The sequence below is a fragment of the Oncorhynchus tshawytscha genome, linkage group LG16 (genome assembly GCF_018296145.1).
Source record: "Oncorhynchus tshawytscha isolate Ot180627B linkage group LG16, Otsh_v2.0, whole genome shotgun sequence".
In the NCBI taxonomy this organism is placed as follows: domain Eukaryota; kingdom Metazoa; phylum Chordata; class Actinopteri; order Salmoniformes; family Salmonidae; genus Oncorhynchus; species Oncorhynchus tshawytscha.
The window spans coordinates 20929506-20947817 of NC_056444.1; the positions used below are offsets into that span (position 1 = coordinate 20929506).

An 18312-nucleotide genomic window follows, 5' to 3' on the forward strand; every position below is an offset into this window, starting at 1 on the left:
CCTGGTCAGTTTATGTCATGGAAAGAGCAGGTGTCCTTAATATTTTGTACACTTAGTGTAGTTTCATGCAGAGACTAAATATATTGGTCAGTAGTTCAAAATTATGGTTAAACTAGTTTCTTTACTCCGTCGTCCTTTCCTCTGTGTACCTAGGCCCATCCGATGGCCTACCAGCCTGGGGACTCGCTTGACGTTCTCTGCCCAAACAGAGCCTCTGAGGTGGGGGAGCTTCTCCAGAGACTCTGCCTGCAGGACCAGAGGAGCCACTGTGTCCAGCTCTCACTGCGCAAAGACACCAAGAAGAAAGGTATGCTGTTCTCTCTTGTCATACACATGACAGGGACATTGTGTGTTTATAGTCTCACATTCAGTACCAGTCAAAAGTTTGGACATCTACCTTTTTCTTTATTCTTACTATTTTCTACATTGTAGAATAATAGTGAAGACATCAAAACTACATATATAATCATGTAGTAACCAAAAAAGTGTTAAACAAATGTAAATATATTTTAGGTTCTTCAAAGTAGCCACCCTTTGCCTTGATGACAGCTTTGCACACTCTTGGTATTCTCTCAACCAGCTTCACCTGGAATGCTTTTTCAACAGTCTTGAGGGAGTTTGCACATATGCTAAGCACTTGTTGGCTGCATCCCAAACCACCTCAATTGGGTTGAGGTCGGGTGATTGTGGAGGCAAGGTCATCTGATGCAGCATACCATCACTCTCCTTGGTCAAATAGCCCTTACACAGTCTGGAGGTATGTTGGGTCATTGTCCCGTTGAAAATCAAATGATAGTCCTACTAAGCGCAAACCAGATAGAATGGCTTATCGCTGCAGAATGCTGTGGTAGCCATGCTGTTTAAGTGTGCCTTGAATTCTAAATACATCACAGACACTTTCACCAGCAAAGCACCCCAACGCCATTACACCACCACCTCCATGCTTCACGGTGGGAACCACACATGTGGAGATCATACTTTCACCTACTCTGCGCCTCACAAAGACTTGGCGGTGGAACCAAAAATCTCAAATTTGGACTCATCAGACCAAAGGACAGATTTCCACCGGTCTAATGTCCATTGCTCGTGTGTCTTGGCCCAAGCAAGTCTCTTCTCATTGGTGTCCTTTAGTAGTGGTTTCTTTGCAGCAATTCGACTGTGAAGGGCAGATTCTCACAGTCTCCTCTGAACAGTTGATGTTGAGATGTGTCTGTTACTTGAACTCTGTGAAGCATTTATATGGGCTGTAATTTTTGAGGCTGGTAACTAATGAACTTATCCTCTGTATCAGAGGTACCACTGTTCCTTCCTTTCCTGTGCGGTCCTCATGAGAGCCAGTTTCATCATAGCGCTAGATGTTTTTTGCGACTGCACCTGAAGAAACGGTCTTGAAATTTTCCGGCAGTGACTGACCTTCATGTCTTAAATTAATGCTGGACTGTAATTTCTCTTTGCTTATTTCAGCTGTTCTTGCCATAATATGGACTTGGTCTTTTACCAAATAGGGCTATCTTCTGTATACAACCCCTACCTTGTCACAACACAGCTGATTGGCTCAAACGCATTAAGAAGGAAATAAATTACAAAATTAACTTTTTAACAAGGCACACCTGTTAATTGAAATGCATTCCAGGTGACTACCTCATGAAGCTGTTTGAGAGAATGCCAAGTGTGCAAAGCTGTCATCAAGGTATAGGGTGGCTATTTGAAAAATCTCAAATATAGTGGGGAGAACAAGTATTTGACACACTGCAGGTTTTCCTACTTATAAAGCATGTAGAGGTCTGTAATTTTTATCATAGGTACACTTCAACTGTGAGAGACGGAATCTAAAACAAAAATCCAGAAAATCACATTGTATGATTTTTAAGTAATTAATTTGCATTTTATTGCATGACATAAGTATTTCATACATCAGAAAAGCAGAACTTAATATTTGGTACAGAAACCTTTGTTTGCAATTACAGAGATCATACGTTTCCTGTAGTTCTTGACCAGGTTTGCACACACTGCAGCAGGGATTTTGGCCCACTCCTCCATACAGACCTTCTCCAGATCCTTCAGGTTTCGGGGCTGTCACTGGGCAATACGGACTTTCAGCTCCCTCCCAAAGATTTTCTATTGGGTTCAGGTCTGGAGACTGGCTAGGCCATTCCAGGACCTTGTGATGCTTCTTACGGAGCCACTCCTTAGTTGCCCTGGCTGTGTGTTCCGGGTCGTTGTCATGCTGGAAGACCCAGCCACGACCCATCTTCAATGCTCTTACTGAGGAAAGGAGGTTATTGGCCAAGATCTCGCGATACATGGCCCCATCCATCCTCCCCTCAATACGGTGCAGTCGTCCTGTCCCCTTTGCAGAAAAGCATCCCCAAAGAATGATGTTTCCACCTCCATGCTTCACGGCTGGGAGGGTGTTCTTGGGGTTGTACTCATCCTTCTTCTTCCTCCAAACACGGTGAGTGGAGTTTAGACCAAAAAGCTCTATTTTTGTCTCATCAGACTACATGACCTTCTCCCATTCCTCCTCTGGATCATCCAGATGGTCATTGGCAAACTTCAGATGGGCCTGGACATGCGCTGGCTTGAGCAGGGGGACCTTGCGTGTGCTGCAGGATTTTAATCATGACGGCGTAGTGTGTTACTAATGGTTTTCTTTGAGACTGTGGTCCCAGCTCTCTTCAGATCATTGACCAGGTCCTGCCGTGTAGTTTTGGGCTGATCCCTCACCTTCCTCATGATCATTGATGCCCCACGAGGTGAGATATTGCATGGAGCCCCAGACCGAGGGTGATTGACCGTCATCTTGAACTTCTTCCATTTTCTAATAATTGCGCCAACAGTTGTTACCTTCTCACCAAGCTGCTTGCCTATTGTCCTATAGCCCATCCCAGCCTTGTGCAGGTCTACAATTTTTTTTCCCTGATTTCCTTACACAGCTCTCTGGTCTTGGCCATTGTGGAGAGGTTGGAATCTGTTTGAGTGTGTGGGCAGGTGTATTTTATACAGGTAATGAGTGGAGAACAGGAGGGCTTCTAAAAGAAAAACTAACAGGTCTGTGAGAGACGGAATTCTTACTGGTTGGTAGGTGATCAAATACTTATGTCATGCAGTAAAATGTAAATTAATTACTTAAAAATCATACAATGTGATTTTCTGGATTTTTTTAGATTCCGTCTCTCACAGTTGAAGTGTACCTATGATAAAAATGACAGACCTCTACATGCTTTGTAAGTAGGGAAACCTGCAAAATCGGCAGTGTATCAAATACTTGTTCTCCCCACTGTGTATATTTGATTTGTTTAACACCGTATGTGTCATTTCATAGTTTTGTTGTTTTCACTATTATTCTACAATGTAGAAAATAGTCAAATAAAGGAAAAACCCTGGAATGAATAGGTGTGTCCAAACTTTTGACTGGTAATGTTTGTGTGTACTGTTGTGGCCAAAAGTTGAGAATGACACATATTCATTTTCACAAAGTCTGCTGCTTCAGTGTCTTTAGATATTTTTCTCAGGTGTTACAATGGAATACTGAAGTATACTTACAAGCATTTCATAAGTGTCAGAGGCTTTTATTGACAATTAAAGGGAAGTTAATGCAAAGAGTCAATATTTGCAGTGTTGACCCTTTTTCAAGACCTCTGCAATCTACCCTGGCATGCTGTCAATTAACTTCTGGGCCACATCCTGTCTGATGGCAGCCCATTCTTGCATAAACAATGCTTGGAGTTTGTCAGAATTTGTGGGTTTTTGTTTGGCCACCCGCCTCTTGAGGATTGACCACAAGTTCTCAATGGGATTAAGGTCTGGGGGGTTTCCTGGCCATTGACCCAAAACATCAAAGTTTTGTTCCCCGAGCCACTTAGTTATCACTTTTGCCTTATGGCAAGGTGCTCCATCATGCTGGAAAAGGCATTGTTTGTCACCAAACTGTTCCTGGGTGGTTGGGAGAAGTTGCTCTCGGAGGATGTGTTGGTACCATTCTTTATTATGGCTGTGTTCTTAGGCAAAATTGTGAGTGAGCCCACTCCCTTGGCTGAGAAGCAACCCCACACATGAATAGGCTAAGGATGCTTCACTGTTGGCATGACACAGGACTGATGGTAGCGCTCACCTTGTCTTCTCCGGACAAGCTTTTTTCCGGATGCCCCAAACAATCGGAAAGGGGATTCATCAGAGAAAATGACTTTACCCCAGTCCTCAGCAGTCCAGTCCCTGTACCTTTTGCAGAATATCAGTCTGTCGCTGATGTTTTTCCTGAAGAGAAGTGGCTTCTTTGCTGCCCTTCTTGACACCAGGCCATCCTCCAAAAGTCTTTGCCTCACTGTGCGTGCAGATGCACTCACACCTGCCTGCTGCCATTCCTGAGCAAGCTCTGTACTGGTGGTGCCCCGATCCCGCAGCTGAATCAACATTAGGAGACTATCCTGGCGCTTGCTGGACTTTCTTGGGCGCCCTGAAGCCTTCTTCACAACAATTGAAGCGCTCTCCTTGAAGTTCATGATGATCTGATAAATGGTTGATTTAGGTGCAATCTTAATGGCAGCAATATCCTTGCCTGTGAAGCCCTTTTTGTGCAAAGCAATGATGATGGCACGTGTTTCCTTGCAGGTAACCATGGTTGACAGAGGAAGAACAATGATTCCAAGCACCACCCTCCTTTTGAAGCTTCCAGTCTGCTATTCGAACTCCATCAGTATGACAGAGTGATCTCCAGCCTTGTCCTCGTCAACACTCGCATCTGTGTTAACGAGAGAATCACTGACATGATGTCAGCTGGTCCTTTTGTGGCAGGGCTGAAATTCAGTGGAAATGTTTTTTGGGATTCAGTTAATTTGCATGGCAAAGAGAGACTTTGCAATTAATTGCAATTCATCTGATCACTCTTCATAACATCCTCGAGTATATGCAAATTGCCATCATACAAACTGAGGCAGCAGACTGAAAATTTATATTTGTGTAATTCTCAAAACTTTTGTCCATGACTATATGTATGTACATAGGCCACGACTGTATATGTATGTATGTATGTATGTAGGTACGTACAGTTGAAGTCGGAAGTTTACATACACCTTAGCCAAATGCATTTAAACTCAGTTTTTCACAATTCCTGACCTTTAATCCTAGTAAAAATTCCCTGTCTTTGGTCAGTTAGGATCTCCACTTTATTTTAAGAATGTGAAATGTCTGAATAATAGTAGAGAGAATTTATTTATTTCAGCTTTTTCTTTCATCACATTCCCAGTGGGTCAGACATTTACTTACACTCAATTAGTATTTGGTAGCATTGCCTTTAATTTGTTTAATTTGGGTCAAACATTTCGGGTAGCCTTCCACAAGCTTCCCACACTAAGTTGGGTGAATTTTGGCCCATTCCTCCTGACAGAGCTGGTGTAACTGAGTCAGGTTTGTAGGCCTTCTTGCTCGCACACACCTTTTCAGTTCAGCCCACACATTTTCTATAGGATTGAGGTCAGGGCTTTGTGATGGCCACTCCAATACCTTGACTTTGTTGTCCTTAAGCCATTTTGTCACAACTTTGGAAGTATGCTTGGGGTCATTGTCCATTTGCAAGACCCATTTGCGACCAAGCTTTAACTTCCTGACTGATGTCTTGAGATGTTGCTTCAATATATCCACGTAATTTTCCTTTCTCATGACGCCATCTATTTTGTGAAGTGCACCAGTCCCTTCTGCAACAAAGCACCCCCACAACATGATGCTGCCACCCCCGTGCTTCACGATTGGGATGGTGTTCTTCGGCTTGCAAGCCTCTCCCTTTTTCCTCCCAACATAACGATAGTCATTATGGCCAAACGGTTCTCTTTTTGTGGAGCGATGGGTAACGATGCTTCGTGGGTGTCAGTTGTTGTGTGCAGAGGGTCCCTTGTTTGAGCCCGGGAATGGGCGAGAGGACGGACTAAAGTTAAACTGTTACACATGCACAAAGTAGATCTCCTAACTGACTTGCTAAAACTGTAGTTTGTTAACAAGTTATTTGTGGAGTGGTTCAAAAACGAGTTTTAATGACTCCAATCTAAGTGTATGTAAACCTCCGACTTCGTGTGTGTGTGTGCGCGTGCACACGTATTTAAATATATATATTTATGCGTGTGTGTCATTGCGATTTAGTCATGACATTTAAACTATATAAAACTGCATGTAACTACTCACATCTGTAATGGATGTAAAGTTGATTGTGTTTTTTCCCCTCCAGCTGCTCATCTCCCCTCCTACATCCCAGAGAACAGCACTCTAACCTACATGTTCACCTGGAGTCTGGAGCTCAGGACTGTCCCTAAGAAGGTCCCTTCTGCTTTCACGCTCTATACCTGAACTACCCAGTTCAGAACCCAAACCTGACTGTGAAAGGTTACTGCACTGCAGTAGGACAAAGACTCTCTTTAGTCTAGCTTCTATGGAGCATGTTTGGCAGACGCCTACGGTAGCAGGGTTGGCAGGTACAGTAGGCTGCAGGAATGTAGCCTGGGTGCCAGCCTGCCTCTGCCAACATTTCATTGTCTTGTTTGACAAGGTGACAATGTAACATTGTTGAATGCAGAAACAAACAACCTGACTTGTAGGCCAGATGTAACTGTGAAATCTATTTTGTATTGTGTGTATGGGGCGGTTTTCTGGACACAGATTAAGTGAAATCCTGGACTGAAACTATTTAAAAAAAAATATATATATAATTTTTAGTCTAGAATTAGGCTTAATCTATCTGATACTATTATCTTTTTTCTTTCTCTCTTTTCTCTCACTTTCTCCCCCCCCTCCAGGCATTTCTTCGTTCCCTGGTAGAGTGTACAGAAGACAGTGGCGAGAGGAGGAGACTACAGGAGCTGTGTAGTAAACAGGGATCAGTCGACTACAACCTCTATGTCAGAGACCCCAGCCTCGGACTATTGGACCTGCTCAGGGCTTTTCCTGCCTGCCAACCCCCTCTCAGTCTTCTCATAGGTCAGAACTCACTCCCTCTCCTGTCAGTCATAATGTTTGAGCTAATCAGAGTGCGTTGATTTACATGTCACAAAACATGGCTCTAGTTTCTAATGATCACCAATACAGGCAGGTACTGCTATTTCTCTATCCAGCAGAGGGCGGTATAGCCTCAGTAAATGCAGGTTCAGTCAAATTGTACATAGTGTTTTCCCCTCTTCACATTCTTTTCCTTTTTTTAACATTTTGTTTTTATCCACTTGGGTTTTTCATACATTTTACTGAATCCCAAATGACCAAACCAATGTTTCTGCATTGCTTCAATCAAGTTGTTATCTGTGACTTCAAAAAGGACATTTTTACATGGCATATTATTATTCTTGTGAACCACCAGTGCTTCCTGACTCACCCTTTGGTCGCCCCTGACATGGAGAACTGTTGGCTGCAGACAGTCTGGCATTATAGTCTCTCATGTCAGACTGGCTGCAGCCAACAGTTCTCCATGTCAGGGGTGACCAAATGGTGAGTCAGGAAGCACTGGTGGTTCACAAGAATAAGAATGCTCTGATGATGACTTGTGTAGATTTGGTTTTAGCCTATGGGAAAGGGCATTTATATCAGATGAATACATGCAATCTAATATTCATAAAAAATGCTTTGCCTGGAACTGTTATTTGTCCTATTTGCACTTGTACTTTGCAGTGTCCTCCCTCTAAAGAGCTGTGTCACAGCTTAATATCCAATGTCAAAGTTATTTTGGGCCCTTTTGCTAACTGCAGCACCTTTCCAGTAGTGGAACCGAGCAATGCAGAAATCTGTCCATTTGTAAATGGGGACATTAGTACGGCTGGTGAAGAATGTGCTGGTGGAAGCGTTTTGGGGCCACCAGCTGTTGCTGGGGTCCTGTCATTGACTGTCCTACATTTGACAGGGACAGAGCTACAGAGCTGTGGAGGGCAGGGCAGGCCAGGGGTTAATGATCACTACTGCTCTGACAGTGTCTGTGTTAACACATTTACTGGCCACTCCCCAGTTAGCTTCACTGAGTGAGTTTAAAAGCTTTGCGCCTAATCATTCGCTAGCTACAGATGCTGTGGAATGTAAAGGTTGGATAAATAGTTGATTTGTAATAGTTATCCACTTTGGGGTTATGCCTTCTCATTGTGACTCCTGTGCAATGGCCAAAAACCTGAAGGAACAGATTTTGTTAAGATTTTTTTACAACAAAAAATGAGCTGTCACTCATGGTGTCAAAATTCTCACACTACTACAAAATATTAAAGGAATATCTTGTGATATGCATCAGATTCCTTCTCCCAGTGATGTATAAATTGTCCCCCAGTTGTGACATGTTGTCAAATTCAGTGATCGAAAGTCAGCTGTCAACTCCGAGGTATGGCCGAGCTGTAGACAAACGGAAAGGGAATGACACTGTTAATGGGCATGTTAAACCTGTCACTGAGGAAATGGGGATGGCAGGGAGTGCTATAATTCCAGCGGTTCCAGGGGGTGCTGGGTACCACATTTCTCAGTGATACACCCGGAGGTGTTTACTGTAGAAGAGAGAAGGGCTTAGTTAGTCCAGCTGTTTTGATTCTTTCTCTCTCTGCGTCTCTGTCTCTCTCTCCTCTTTCTGTCCAGCTGTTTGGATTACCTTAGGGTTGAAGGGAAAACCATTTAATTTTTGGCAGAACTCAGAGCTGGTGCATATGGTGTAATGTAAATTACGCTCTCTACTTGAGTGGGTTCGAGGGTATTTTGGCAGATGAAAACTGAGAAATATTTTACCCTTCCCTAACCACTGATATTACTAATTTTAGTATACAATTTAACTCAAAACTATTTTCCTGCACCATATTCCTCAGAGGCCTCATGGCCAGACACCAAATTACCCAAAAAGAGGGCACCTTTACAGCTGACATTGAAATGAGGTGGACATTAACTAGCTCCATCCCACAGGCACCAGATCTGCACTCTAGGGATCTCACAAGTGTATAACTTTGAGATTTAATGAATACAGAAGTATGCCCTAAAATAAACCTGTGTGTGCACTGAGAAAATAGGACGTAGTAGCTTCTTCCTCCCATTCCTCCATTCTTAGTGAACTAGATGGAAACATCAGACAGGGATAGTGATATACACTACCGGTCAAAGGTTTTAGAACACCTACTCATTCAACGGTTTTTTCTTTATTTGGACTATTTTCTACATTGTAGAATCATAGAAAAGACATCACAACTATGAAATAACACATATCCAATCATGTAGTAACAAAAAAAAGTGTTAAACAAATCCAAATATATTTTTTATTTGAGATTCTTCAAATAGTCACCCTTTGCCTTTGATAGCTTTGCACACTCTTGGCATTCTATCAACCAGCTTCATGAGGTAGTCACCTGGAATGCATTTCAATTAACAGGTGTGCCTTAAGTTAATTTGAGGAATTTCTTCCTTAATGCATTTGAGCCAATCAGTTGTGTTGTGACAAGGTAGGGGGGTTTACAGAAAATAGCCCTATTTGGTAAAATACCAAGTCCATATTATGGCAAGAACAGCTCAAATAAGCAAAGTGTAAGATGGCGCCGGAGAAGAAGGCAGACTTTTTATGTGCCCCAGCCCATTGTTTTTTTGTTCGTTTATTTGCATTGTTATTTTTGTACTTATTTTGTACATAATGTTGCCGCTACCGTCTCTTATGCCGAAAAGATCTTCTAGACATCAAGACTAAAATTAGTCACCACGGACTAGCAGAGTCCGTTTTTTCCTTCCACAACTCTGATGAGCCCGACGCGAAGGATGTACTGCTTCCTCGGGAACCGGCCCCGATCCCTGTGATCTGCGTGAAGAGGAGTCGGAGAAAGAGGGGCCGAAGGGCGGGCTGCCTTCTGAGAATTCGTAGGCGATCGAATAAACCCCCACTTCCCTCCATTCTGCTAGCAAACGTGCAATCTTTGGAGAATAAAATCGCAGAGTTACGAGGAAGATTAAACTACCAATGGGACATTAAAACTGTAACATCTTTTGCTTCACGGAGTCGTGGCTGAACAATGACAATATCAACATACAGCTGGCTGGTTATACGATGTACCGGCAGGATAGAACAGCGGCGACTGGTAAGGCAAGGGGTGGCGGACTATGTATTTTTGTAAACAACAGCTGGTCTTCGAATCTAAGGAAGTCTCGAACTATTGCTCACCTGAGGTAGTGTGGTCTACAGCTTATCATGTGTTTTCATGTATTTTTGTAGCTGTTTACATATCACCACAGTCAGACTGGCACTAAGACAGCACTGAATGAGCTGTATTCCGCCATAATCAAACAGGAAAACTCTCACCCAGAGGCGACACTCCTAGTAGCCAGGGACTTTAATGCAGGGTAACTTAAATCCGTTTTACTAAATGAGACAGCCTATAGGGAGGAGATCCAAGACCTGGCCGTGTGGTGTCAGGACAACAACCTCTCCCTCAACGGGATCAAGACAAAGGAGATGATTGTGGACTACAAGAAAAGGAGGACCGAGCACGCCCCCATTCTCATCAACGGGCCTGCAGTGGAGCAGGTTGAGAGCTTCAAGTTCCTTGGTGTCCACATCACAAACAAACTAACATGGTCCAAGCAAACCAAGACAGTTGTGAAGAGGGCACGACAAAACCTATTCCCCCTCAGGAGACTGAAAAGATTTGGCCTGGGTCCTCAGATCCTCAAAAAGTTTTACAGCTGCACCATCGAGAGCATCCTGACTGGTTGCATCACTGCCTGGTATGGCAACTGCTCGGCCTCTGACCGCAAGGCACTACAGAGGGTAGTGTGTACAGCCCAGTACATCACTGGGGCCAAGCTTCCTGCCATCCAGCACCTCTTTACCAGGCGGTGTCAGAGGGAGGAACTAAAAATTGTCAAAGACACCGGCTACCCTAGTCATAGACTATTCTCTCTGCTACCGCACGGCAAGCGGTCCCGGAGCGCCAAGTCAAGGTCCAAGAGGCTTCTAAACCCCAAGCCATAAGACTCCTGAACATCTAGTCAAATGGCTACCCAGACTATTTGCATTGCCCCTCTCCCTCTCTTTACACCACTGCTACTCTCTGTTGTCATCTATGCAAAGTCACTTTAATAACTCTACCTATATGTACATACTACCTCAACTACCCGTTGCCCCTGTAACATTGACTCTGTATCAGTACTATCTACACCCCTGTATATAGTCTTCCTATTGTTATTTTACTGCTGCTCTTTAATTACTTGTTACTTTTGTCTCTTATTCTTTCCGTATTATTTTGAAACTGCATTGTTGGTTAGGGTCTCGTAAGTTTCACTGTAATATTCACTGTTGTATTCGGCGCATGTGACTTATAAAATTTGATTTGATTTGAAATGACAGTCCATCATTACTCGTCTATATCCCAAGGTCAGTCAATATGGAACATTTAAAAAATGTTACGTTTCAAGTGCAGTCGCCAAACCCATCAAGCGCTATGATGAAACTGGCTCTCATGAGGACCCCCACAGGAAAGGAAGACCCAGAGTTACCTCTACTGCAGAGGACAAGTTCATTAGTTACCAGCCTCAGAAATTGCAGCCCAAATAAATGCTTCATATAGTTCAAGTAACAGACACATCTCAACATCATCTGTTCAGGGGAGACTGCAGCAATTCATGGTCGAATTACTGCAAAGAAGCCACTACTAAAGGACACCAATAAGAAGAAGAGACTTGCTTGGGCCAAGAAACATGAACAATGGACATTAGACCAGTGTCTTTTGATCTGGAGTCCAAATTGGAAATGTTTGGTTCAACCGCTGTCTTTGTGAGATGCAGTGTGGGTGAACGGATGATCTCTGCATGTGTTTTTCCCATCGTAAAGTATGGAGGATGAGGTGTTATGGTGTGGGGGTTCTTTGCTGTGATTTATTTAGAATTCAAGTCATATAGATGGAAACATCAGACAGGGATAGGGATATGTTGGAAACATCAGACAGGGATAGGGATATGATGGAAACATCAGACAGGGATAGGGATATGATGGAAACATCAGACAGGGATAGGGATATGGATGGAAACATCAGATAGGGATATGGATGGAAACATCAGATAGGGATATAGATGGAAACATCAGACAAGGATAGGGATATAGATGGAAACATCAGACAAGGATAGGGATATAGATGGAAACATCAGACAAGGATAGGGATATAGATGGAAACATCAGACAGGGATAGGGGTATAGATGGAAACATCAGACAGGGATAGGGGTATAGATGGAAACATCAGATGGGTATAGATGGAAACATCAGACAGGGATAGGGATATGATGGAAACATCAAACAGGGACAGTGATATGATGGAAACATCAGACCAGGATAGGGATAGGATGGAAACATCAGACAGGGATAGGGATATGACGGAAACATCAGACAGGGATAGGGATATGACGGAAACATCAGACAGGGATAGGGATATGACGGAAACATCAGACAGGGATAGGGATATGGAGGAAACATCAGACAGGGATAGGGATATGAAGGAAACATCAGACAGGGATAGGGATATGAAGGAAACATCAGACAGGGATAGGGATATGACGGAAACATCAGACAGGGATAGGGATATGACGGAAACATCAGACAGGAATATGATTGAAACATCAGACAGGAATATGACGGAAACATCAGACAGGGATAGGGATATGACGGAAACATCAGACAGGGATAGGGATATGGAGGAAACATCAGACAGGGATAGGGATATGAAGGAAACATCAGACAGGGATAGGGATATGAAGGAAACATCAGACAGGGATAGGGATATGACGGAAACATCAGACAGGGATAGGGATATGACGGAAACATCAGACAGGAATATGATTGAAACATCAGACAGGAATATGATTGAAACATCAGACAGGGATATGATTGAAACATCAGACAGGGATAGGGATATGATTGAAACATCAGACAGGGATAGGGATATGATTGAAACATCAGACAGGGATAGGGATATGACGGAAACATCAGACAGGGATATGAAGGAAACATCAGATAGGGATATGATGGAAACATCAGACAGGGATAGGGATATGATGGAAACAGACAGGGATAGGGATATGACGGAAACATCAGACAGGGATAGGGATATGACGGAAACATCAGACAGGGATAGGGATATGACGGAAACATCAGACAGGGATAGGGATATGACGGAAACATCAGACAGGGATAGGGATATGACGGAAACATCGGATAGGGATATGACGGAAACATCAGACAGGGATAGGGATATGAAGGAAACATCAGACAGGGATAGGGATATGGAGGAAACATCAGACAGGGATAGGGATATGAAGGAAACATCAGACAGGGATAGGGATATGACGGAAACATCAGACAGGGATAGGGATATGAAGGAAACATCAGACAGGGATAGGGATATGAAGGAAACATCAGACAGGGATAGGGATATGAAGGAAACATCAGACAGGGATAGGGATATGACGGAAACATCAGACAGGGATAGGGATATGAAGGAAACATCAGACAGGGATAGGGATATGAAGGAAACATCAGACAGGGATAGGGATATGACGGAAACATCAGACAGGGATAGGGATATGAAGGAAACATCAGACAGGGATAGGGATATGAAGGAAACATCAGAGGGAATATGCTTCCACCAGTTGTTTTCCTTTTTCTTTCAGAACATTTGCCTAAACTGCAACCAAGACCGTACTCAGCGGCAAGGTAAGCTGGTCTCGTAGTTCCTACAGTGTTTCATAGTTTTCCTAATGTTTAACCCAGGCGCATACTTTGCTTCTTCATTTTGTGACCCAAATCAAACAAACCTAAAATGGGTGAATGCACATTGAATGTAGTCATGTTGATCTTGGTCTGTTGTGAAGGCCAACCGCTGTTCACAGTAGAGGTTCAGGTCAATAGCAGAATGTTTATCCATCCTATGGCCGGGACGATACCAGTATTGCAATATAAAAACACGAAGTTGACTCCTTGGTCCTTTACAAACCTGCTATATGTAAAATATGATGTGCTATAGTTTGGAAAATAAATAAATGTGACTCTGGATGACAACATAATGATGTTTTGTTTTCCAACATTAGGGCTGTTTTCCTAAAAGAAGTTACATCGGCTTTGTGTTTTGTTTCCTTTCCACGAGACTAACAAGTATTCAGATACACACACACACACACACACACACACACAACAAATGAGAGTGGGAAACCATTACATTATCACTTACATTACTGTCCATTAGTACCATTTTAAACATGTCAACACAGTTTTCCTATGCTCATTAGTTGTGTTTGTCTGAAGCTGTGTGTTTTTTTTTTTTTTGTGCGTGCTTTGGTGGGAGGACTGTAGTCGATCAGATGCAGCTGGAGCATTAGGAGGCTGCATCGTTGATGCTGTGGTCAATAGAGGTCCCCAGAGACCTGCAGAATGGGAAGACTGAAAATCAGAGAGGGGGAAGAAAGATTGAGGGAGGAAGAGAAATCAAAATGTGAGAGGGAGAGAGCAATCCACTAGATGGAGAGGAATCAGAGAAAGAGGCGAATATTAAAGAAAGAGCGAGGGTACAGTTAGTGTTTGGATGAGAACCAAAGGCTTGTTTACTCTCTGCAATGTAGAGTATAGCATCCCCTATTTCATCTACCTATTGTAGCACATCTACAGTATCTAATGATGTATCACATTAACTTTCACACTTATTTCCATAGCCTAATGAGTGGTGCACCAACAGGACTCTTACTTCCTTGCTATGGTATACAGTCAGCCACAGCATCTGCTAAATTACTCAAATCCACTTATAGTTGCTGTGAATAAGTATTGGTCCCCTTTCTAAATTTCTCAACTTTTGCGAAATATGCAAAAATAGAGTAAATCAGAAAGGGGGCAAATACTTTTTCACTTTATTGTTACAACAAGATTGTACACGAAAGTGAAAGACTCACCAAAAGGGGGCGGGCGGAGCCAGGCGGGTGGTAAGGACAGGCAGAGCAGTGACTGTATGCTAGCAGGATATTTCCAATCATCTTTGCTGCTAGTGATGTTTCTGTAAGTGGATGAATTGGTCTAATTTAGCATGTATGGTAAAGCCTCAACCCGTAGCTACATCTTCCCATTTAAATGAGCTTGGAAAAAAAGGAATAATGACATTTTTATAGTTTTGTTTGCCAGCGATAAAATGCAAAAAATAGAGACACGTTATAATTGAGCGAGGCGTCAAAGCGGACAACCCGCCCGGCTTTGGTTGGGTCATTATAATTCAAAACAATGCATTCTAAAAATAAATCACACTCGCCTTGCTATAACCCCTTTCACTTTGCCTTCCGTTCTCTCCCCTTTCCCTCCCTCTCTCCTTCAGCTCCAGTTTCAGACATCCAGGTCAGCTGCACTTTGTGTTCAACGTCATAGAGTTCCCAGCATGCACTTGGAGACCCACGGGGAGGCAGGGCCTGTGTACTGGTTGGCTCTCTGACCTCGTCAACCCCATTCTGTTGAACCCTAGCAAGGCTCAGCCCTTCAGCACCCCGACCCTCCCTAAGGTGAGTAGAGGAGTAACCTGTGTGTGTGTGCACGTGTGACACACCATAACACTTTTTTACGTTTGACCCCAGGTCTTTGTGAGTCTGCGTGAGAACTGCTCCTTCCACCTGCCCTCTGACCTCTCAAAACCCCTCATCATGATTGGACCAGGCACCGGCGTTGCGCCCTTCATTGGTTTCCTACAACAAAGGTACTGCCCTCAAAGATGGAGGATTCATACTAACACTCCCAGGGTACTCTTCTGTTATAAGTGATGCTTGTTTGTCTGATTAGTGGAACTGGTGCGTTGTTTATGTTTTGATGACACATTTCTTGTGAAGCTTACTCTCTGAGTGTGCACTGGTCAAGAACATAAATATGTTAATCACCAGGTTGCTATAACAACCATGACGCAATAGGAAGTGTTTCAGCTTTGACGAGTGTGTCATCAAATCAAGTGTTAACTGTGATGTCAAGAGGTAGTTAATCAAGTTTTTGCATTAATCTCCATAATCATTTACAATAGATCCCATCAAAGATTCAGAACACTCTCTTTCCAATATGTCTTGGATAGTGGTTTAATGGTGGTAGTAATATTGCAGACATTGCTGTGATTAACACTTCTACTTCACTTAAACTACCTGTAGGAGGAAATTGCCTGGCCTCTAAATGCTGATCGAAGGTCAGCTTAGCATTCTACCCCTAAAGGTTAAGGTCAGGATTTGGAGAAGGTAAGCTGATCCTAGATCTGTGCCTAAGGGCAACATTCCACTGAGGTAATAAGTCAAGCCATTCCAGAGCTGCAGTCTGTCTATCTGGTGTTTATGACTCTAATGAACAGTTCTGGGTCAGTTATGGGTCAAACTGGCCGAAGGAGACGTATTGATTTGAATGTAAAGAGACCAGTAGACCGTTAGTGTGTCATTAATGTAAATCATAGCTCCACCTACTGTGGAGGTGTAAAAGCAATATTGACCTGTGTGCGAGTGTGTGTGTGTGTGTGTGCGCGTGTGCCTTGTAAAAGACCAGCTGTTAACAATGATAGAATACATAAATAATGGCTTGTAAAAGGTGCTACTTGGTGTAATTTGACAAGATTAACTTTGTGAGTCATTTGGAGTAGCTAAGCTTACTAACATCACCAAAAGCCTACTAACATCATCTTAGACCCAGGGCTGTTGCCAGGGCTGTTGCCGTGACTGTATTACCGCCACACCTGCAGTCACTGCAGTAAAATTCCACATGATCGTTGAGTCACGGTAACCTCCTAGTATACACTCTGGACATGTTGTTAGTACCCAACTCACTAATGACCATCAGGTCCTAATGGCCTGGTACTCAGGGCACTACTGTCCCTCCATCAGGTCCTAATGCCCTGGTACTCAGGGCACTACTGTCCCTCCATCAGGTCCTAATGCCCTGGTACTCAGGGCACTACTGTCTCTCCATCAGGTCCTAATGCCCTGGTACTCAGGGCTCTGTTGTCCATCTAACGCCTCTGACAGCAATGCAAATCCAATGGAAAATCACATCAAACACTTATCATCAAAACAGTATCGTCCTTTTTAAAACTCACTTCACTGCAATTGATCAATTTGAAAAAAAGAGGTTCAACAACAGGTTGAAACTGCGTGGAAAACATGGTCGTTGTGGATGTTGTTTCAAAGCTTAACACAAGGACAGGGCTTTCTACGGTGATGAGTCATTCAAAACACCCATATGCATATTAAAGTTTATGCGTATGCATAGGCCTATGCTGGTTCATTGATTGTGCGGGATGGCTAAGTCTACACTTAGTGTATTTGATTTTGAATATCCTAGTAATAGGGGATTTAAAAAATAAATTTTCATAATTAAAAGGCTGACACATGACCTTTTAGCGACATAATATCTTACCACCATGCGTTTCCATCTCCTCTCCTTTATGCAGAAAGAGGGGCTGTCAACAGTTTAATGATATAGGTTTAGTTGTGAATACATGTTACTATTGATGTTCCCAAACAGATTTCACTAGGTTTTCCAAATTAAGCACTGGCTAAATGTCGCCACAGGGCTGGAGAGACCCTGGCATACAGAGTTTTGGGGGCGAATATCACCTGTCGCCCAGCGAGGGGCTGCATGCTCCGTTAAGTGGTTGATGCGTGGAGTGAAATAACCGGAAAAGCCTGAAAAACAAACCAGCGGGTATGCGGTCTCCATTCAATATTCGAGTGCATATGGATGACGTGTCTTTTTTCCCCTGCCCCTGTTCTTGTTTGTATGATAATGGGCAATTCTAAATCGAAACTAATTTGTCATATTAGTAAAGACAAGTATAAATTGAGAATAGTGAAAATATGATACCCTTCCTCGAGGAGAGAACAGCATGTGGAACGCAATTTTTTTGGGCTATTTTATCAAATCATCAATAGCCTATAGACGCATCATGCAGCCCATATATGTTTAGATTTCTAAGACATTTGAAGGTTTATTTTATTGACAACTAAAGTTGCCAAATAACTCTAAATCTAGCATAGACCCGTTTCAAATGGTCACTTTTGTCACTTCATAGTTGAAGTGGTCACTTCATAGTCACTTCATAGTTGCACTCGCTCCGGAATGAGAAAAATATCATTTCTCTTTTATTCAGTTAAGTTCAATTGTCGTCGTCTTACTATAAAACCATATAATGGCATGGGACTTATAAGTGTATCTTGTCTGCCTAACATAAATAGATTTATCGTGATGGTGTATATTAAATTGATTTATTCAACTTTTTGAAATGTCGATGTTCCAAAGGCACACCTCTGCAGCTTGTATGTGTTTATGGTAATTGGGGGTCAATTACGATGAG

The 18312-nt window shown here is 42.9% G+C and overlaps 1 protein-coding gene across 7 annotated transcripts in view; it reads left to right on the forward strand.

Annotated features, from left to right (window-relative positions):
• LOC112234917 (methionine synthase reductase-like) overlaps nt 1-18312 on the forward strand; it is a 40882-nt gene that overhangs the window by 4855 nt on the left and 17715 nt on the right. For all 7 annotated transcript variants that reach the window (XM_042298962.1, XM_042298961.1, XM_024403242.2 and 4 more), the window contains 6 exons: nt 154-307; nt 6218-6306; nt 6783-6963; nt 13637-13679; nt 15319-15499; nt 15572-15690. In XM_042298962.1, coding sequence (XP_042154896.1) covers nt 154-307; nt 6218-6306; nt 6783-6963; nt 13637-13679; nt 15319-15499; nt 15572-15690 — 767 coding nt within the window. The remainder of the gene's footprint in view (nt 1-153; nt 308-6217; nt 6307-6782; nt 6964-13636; nt 13680-15318; nt 15500-15571; nt 15691-18312) is intronic.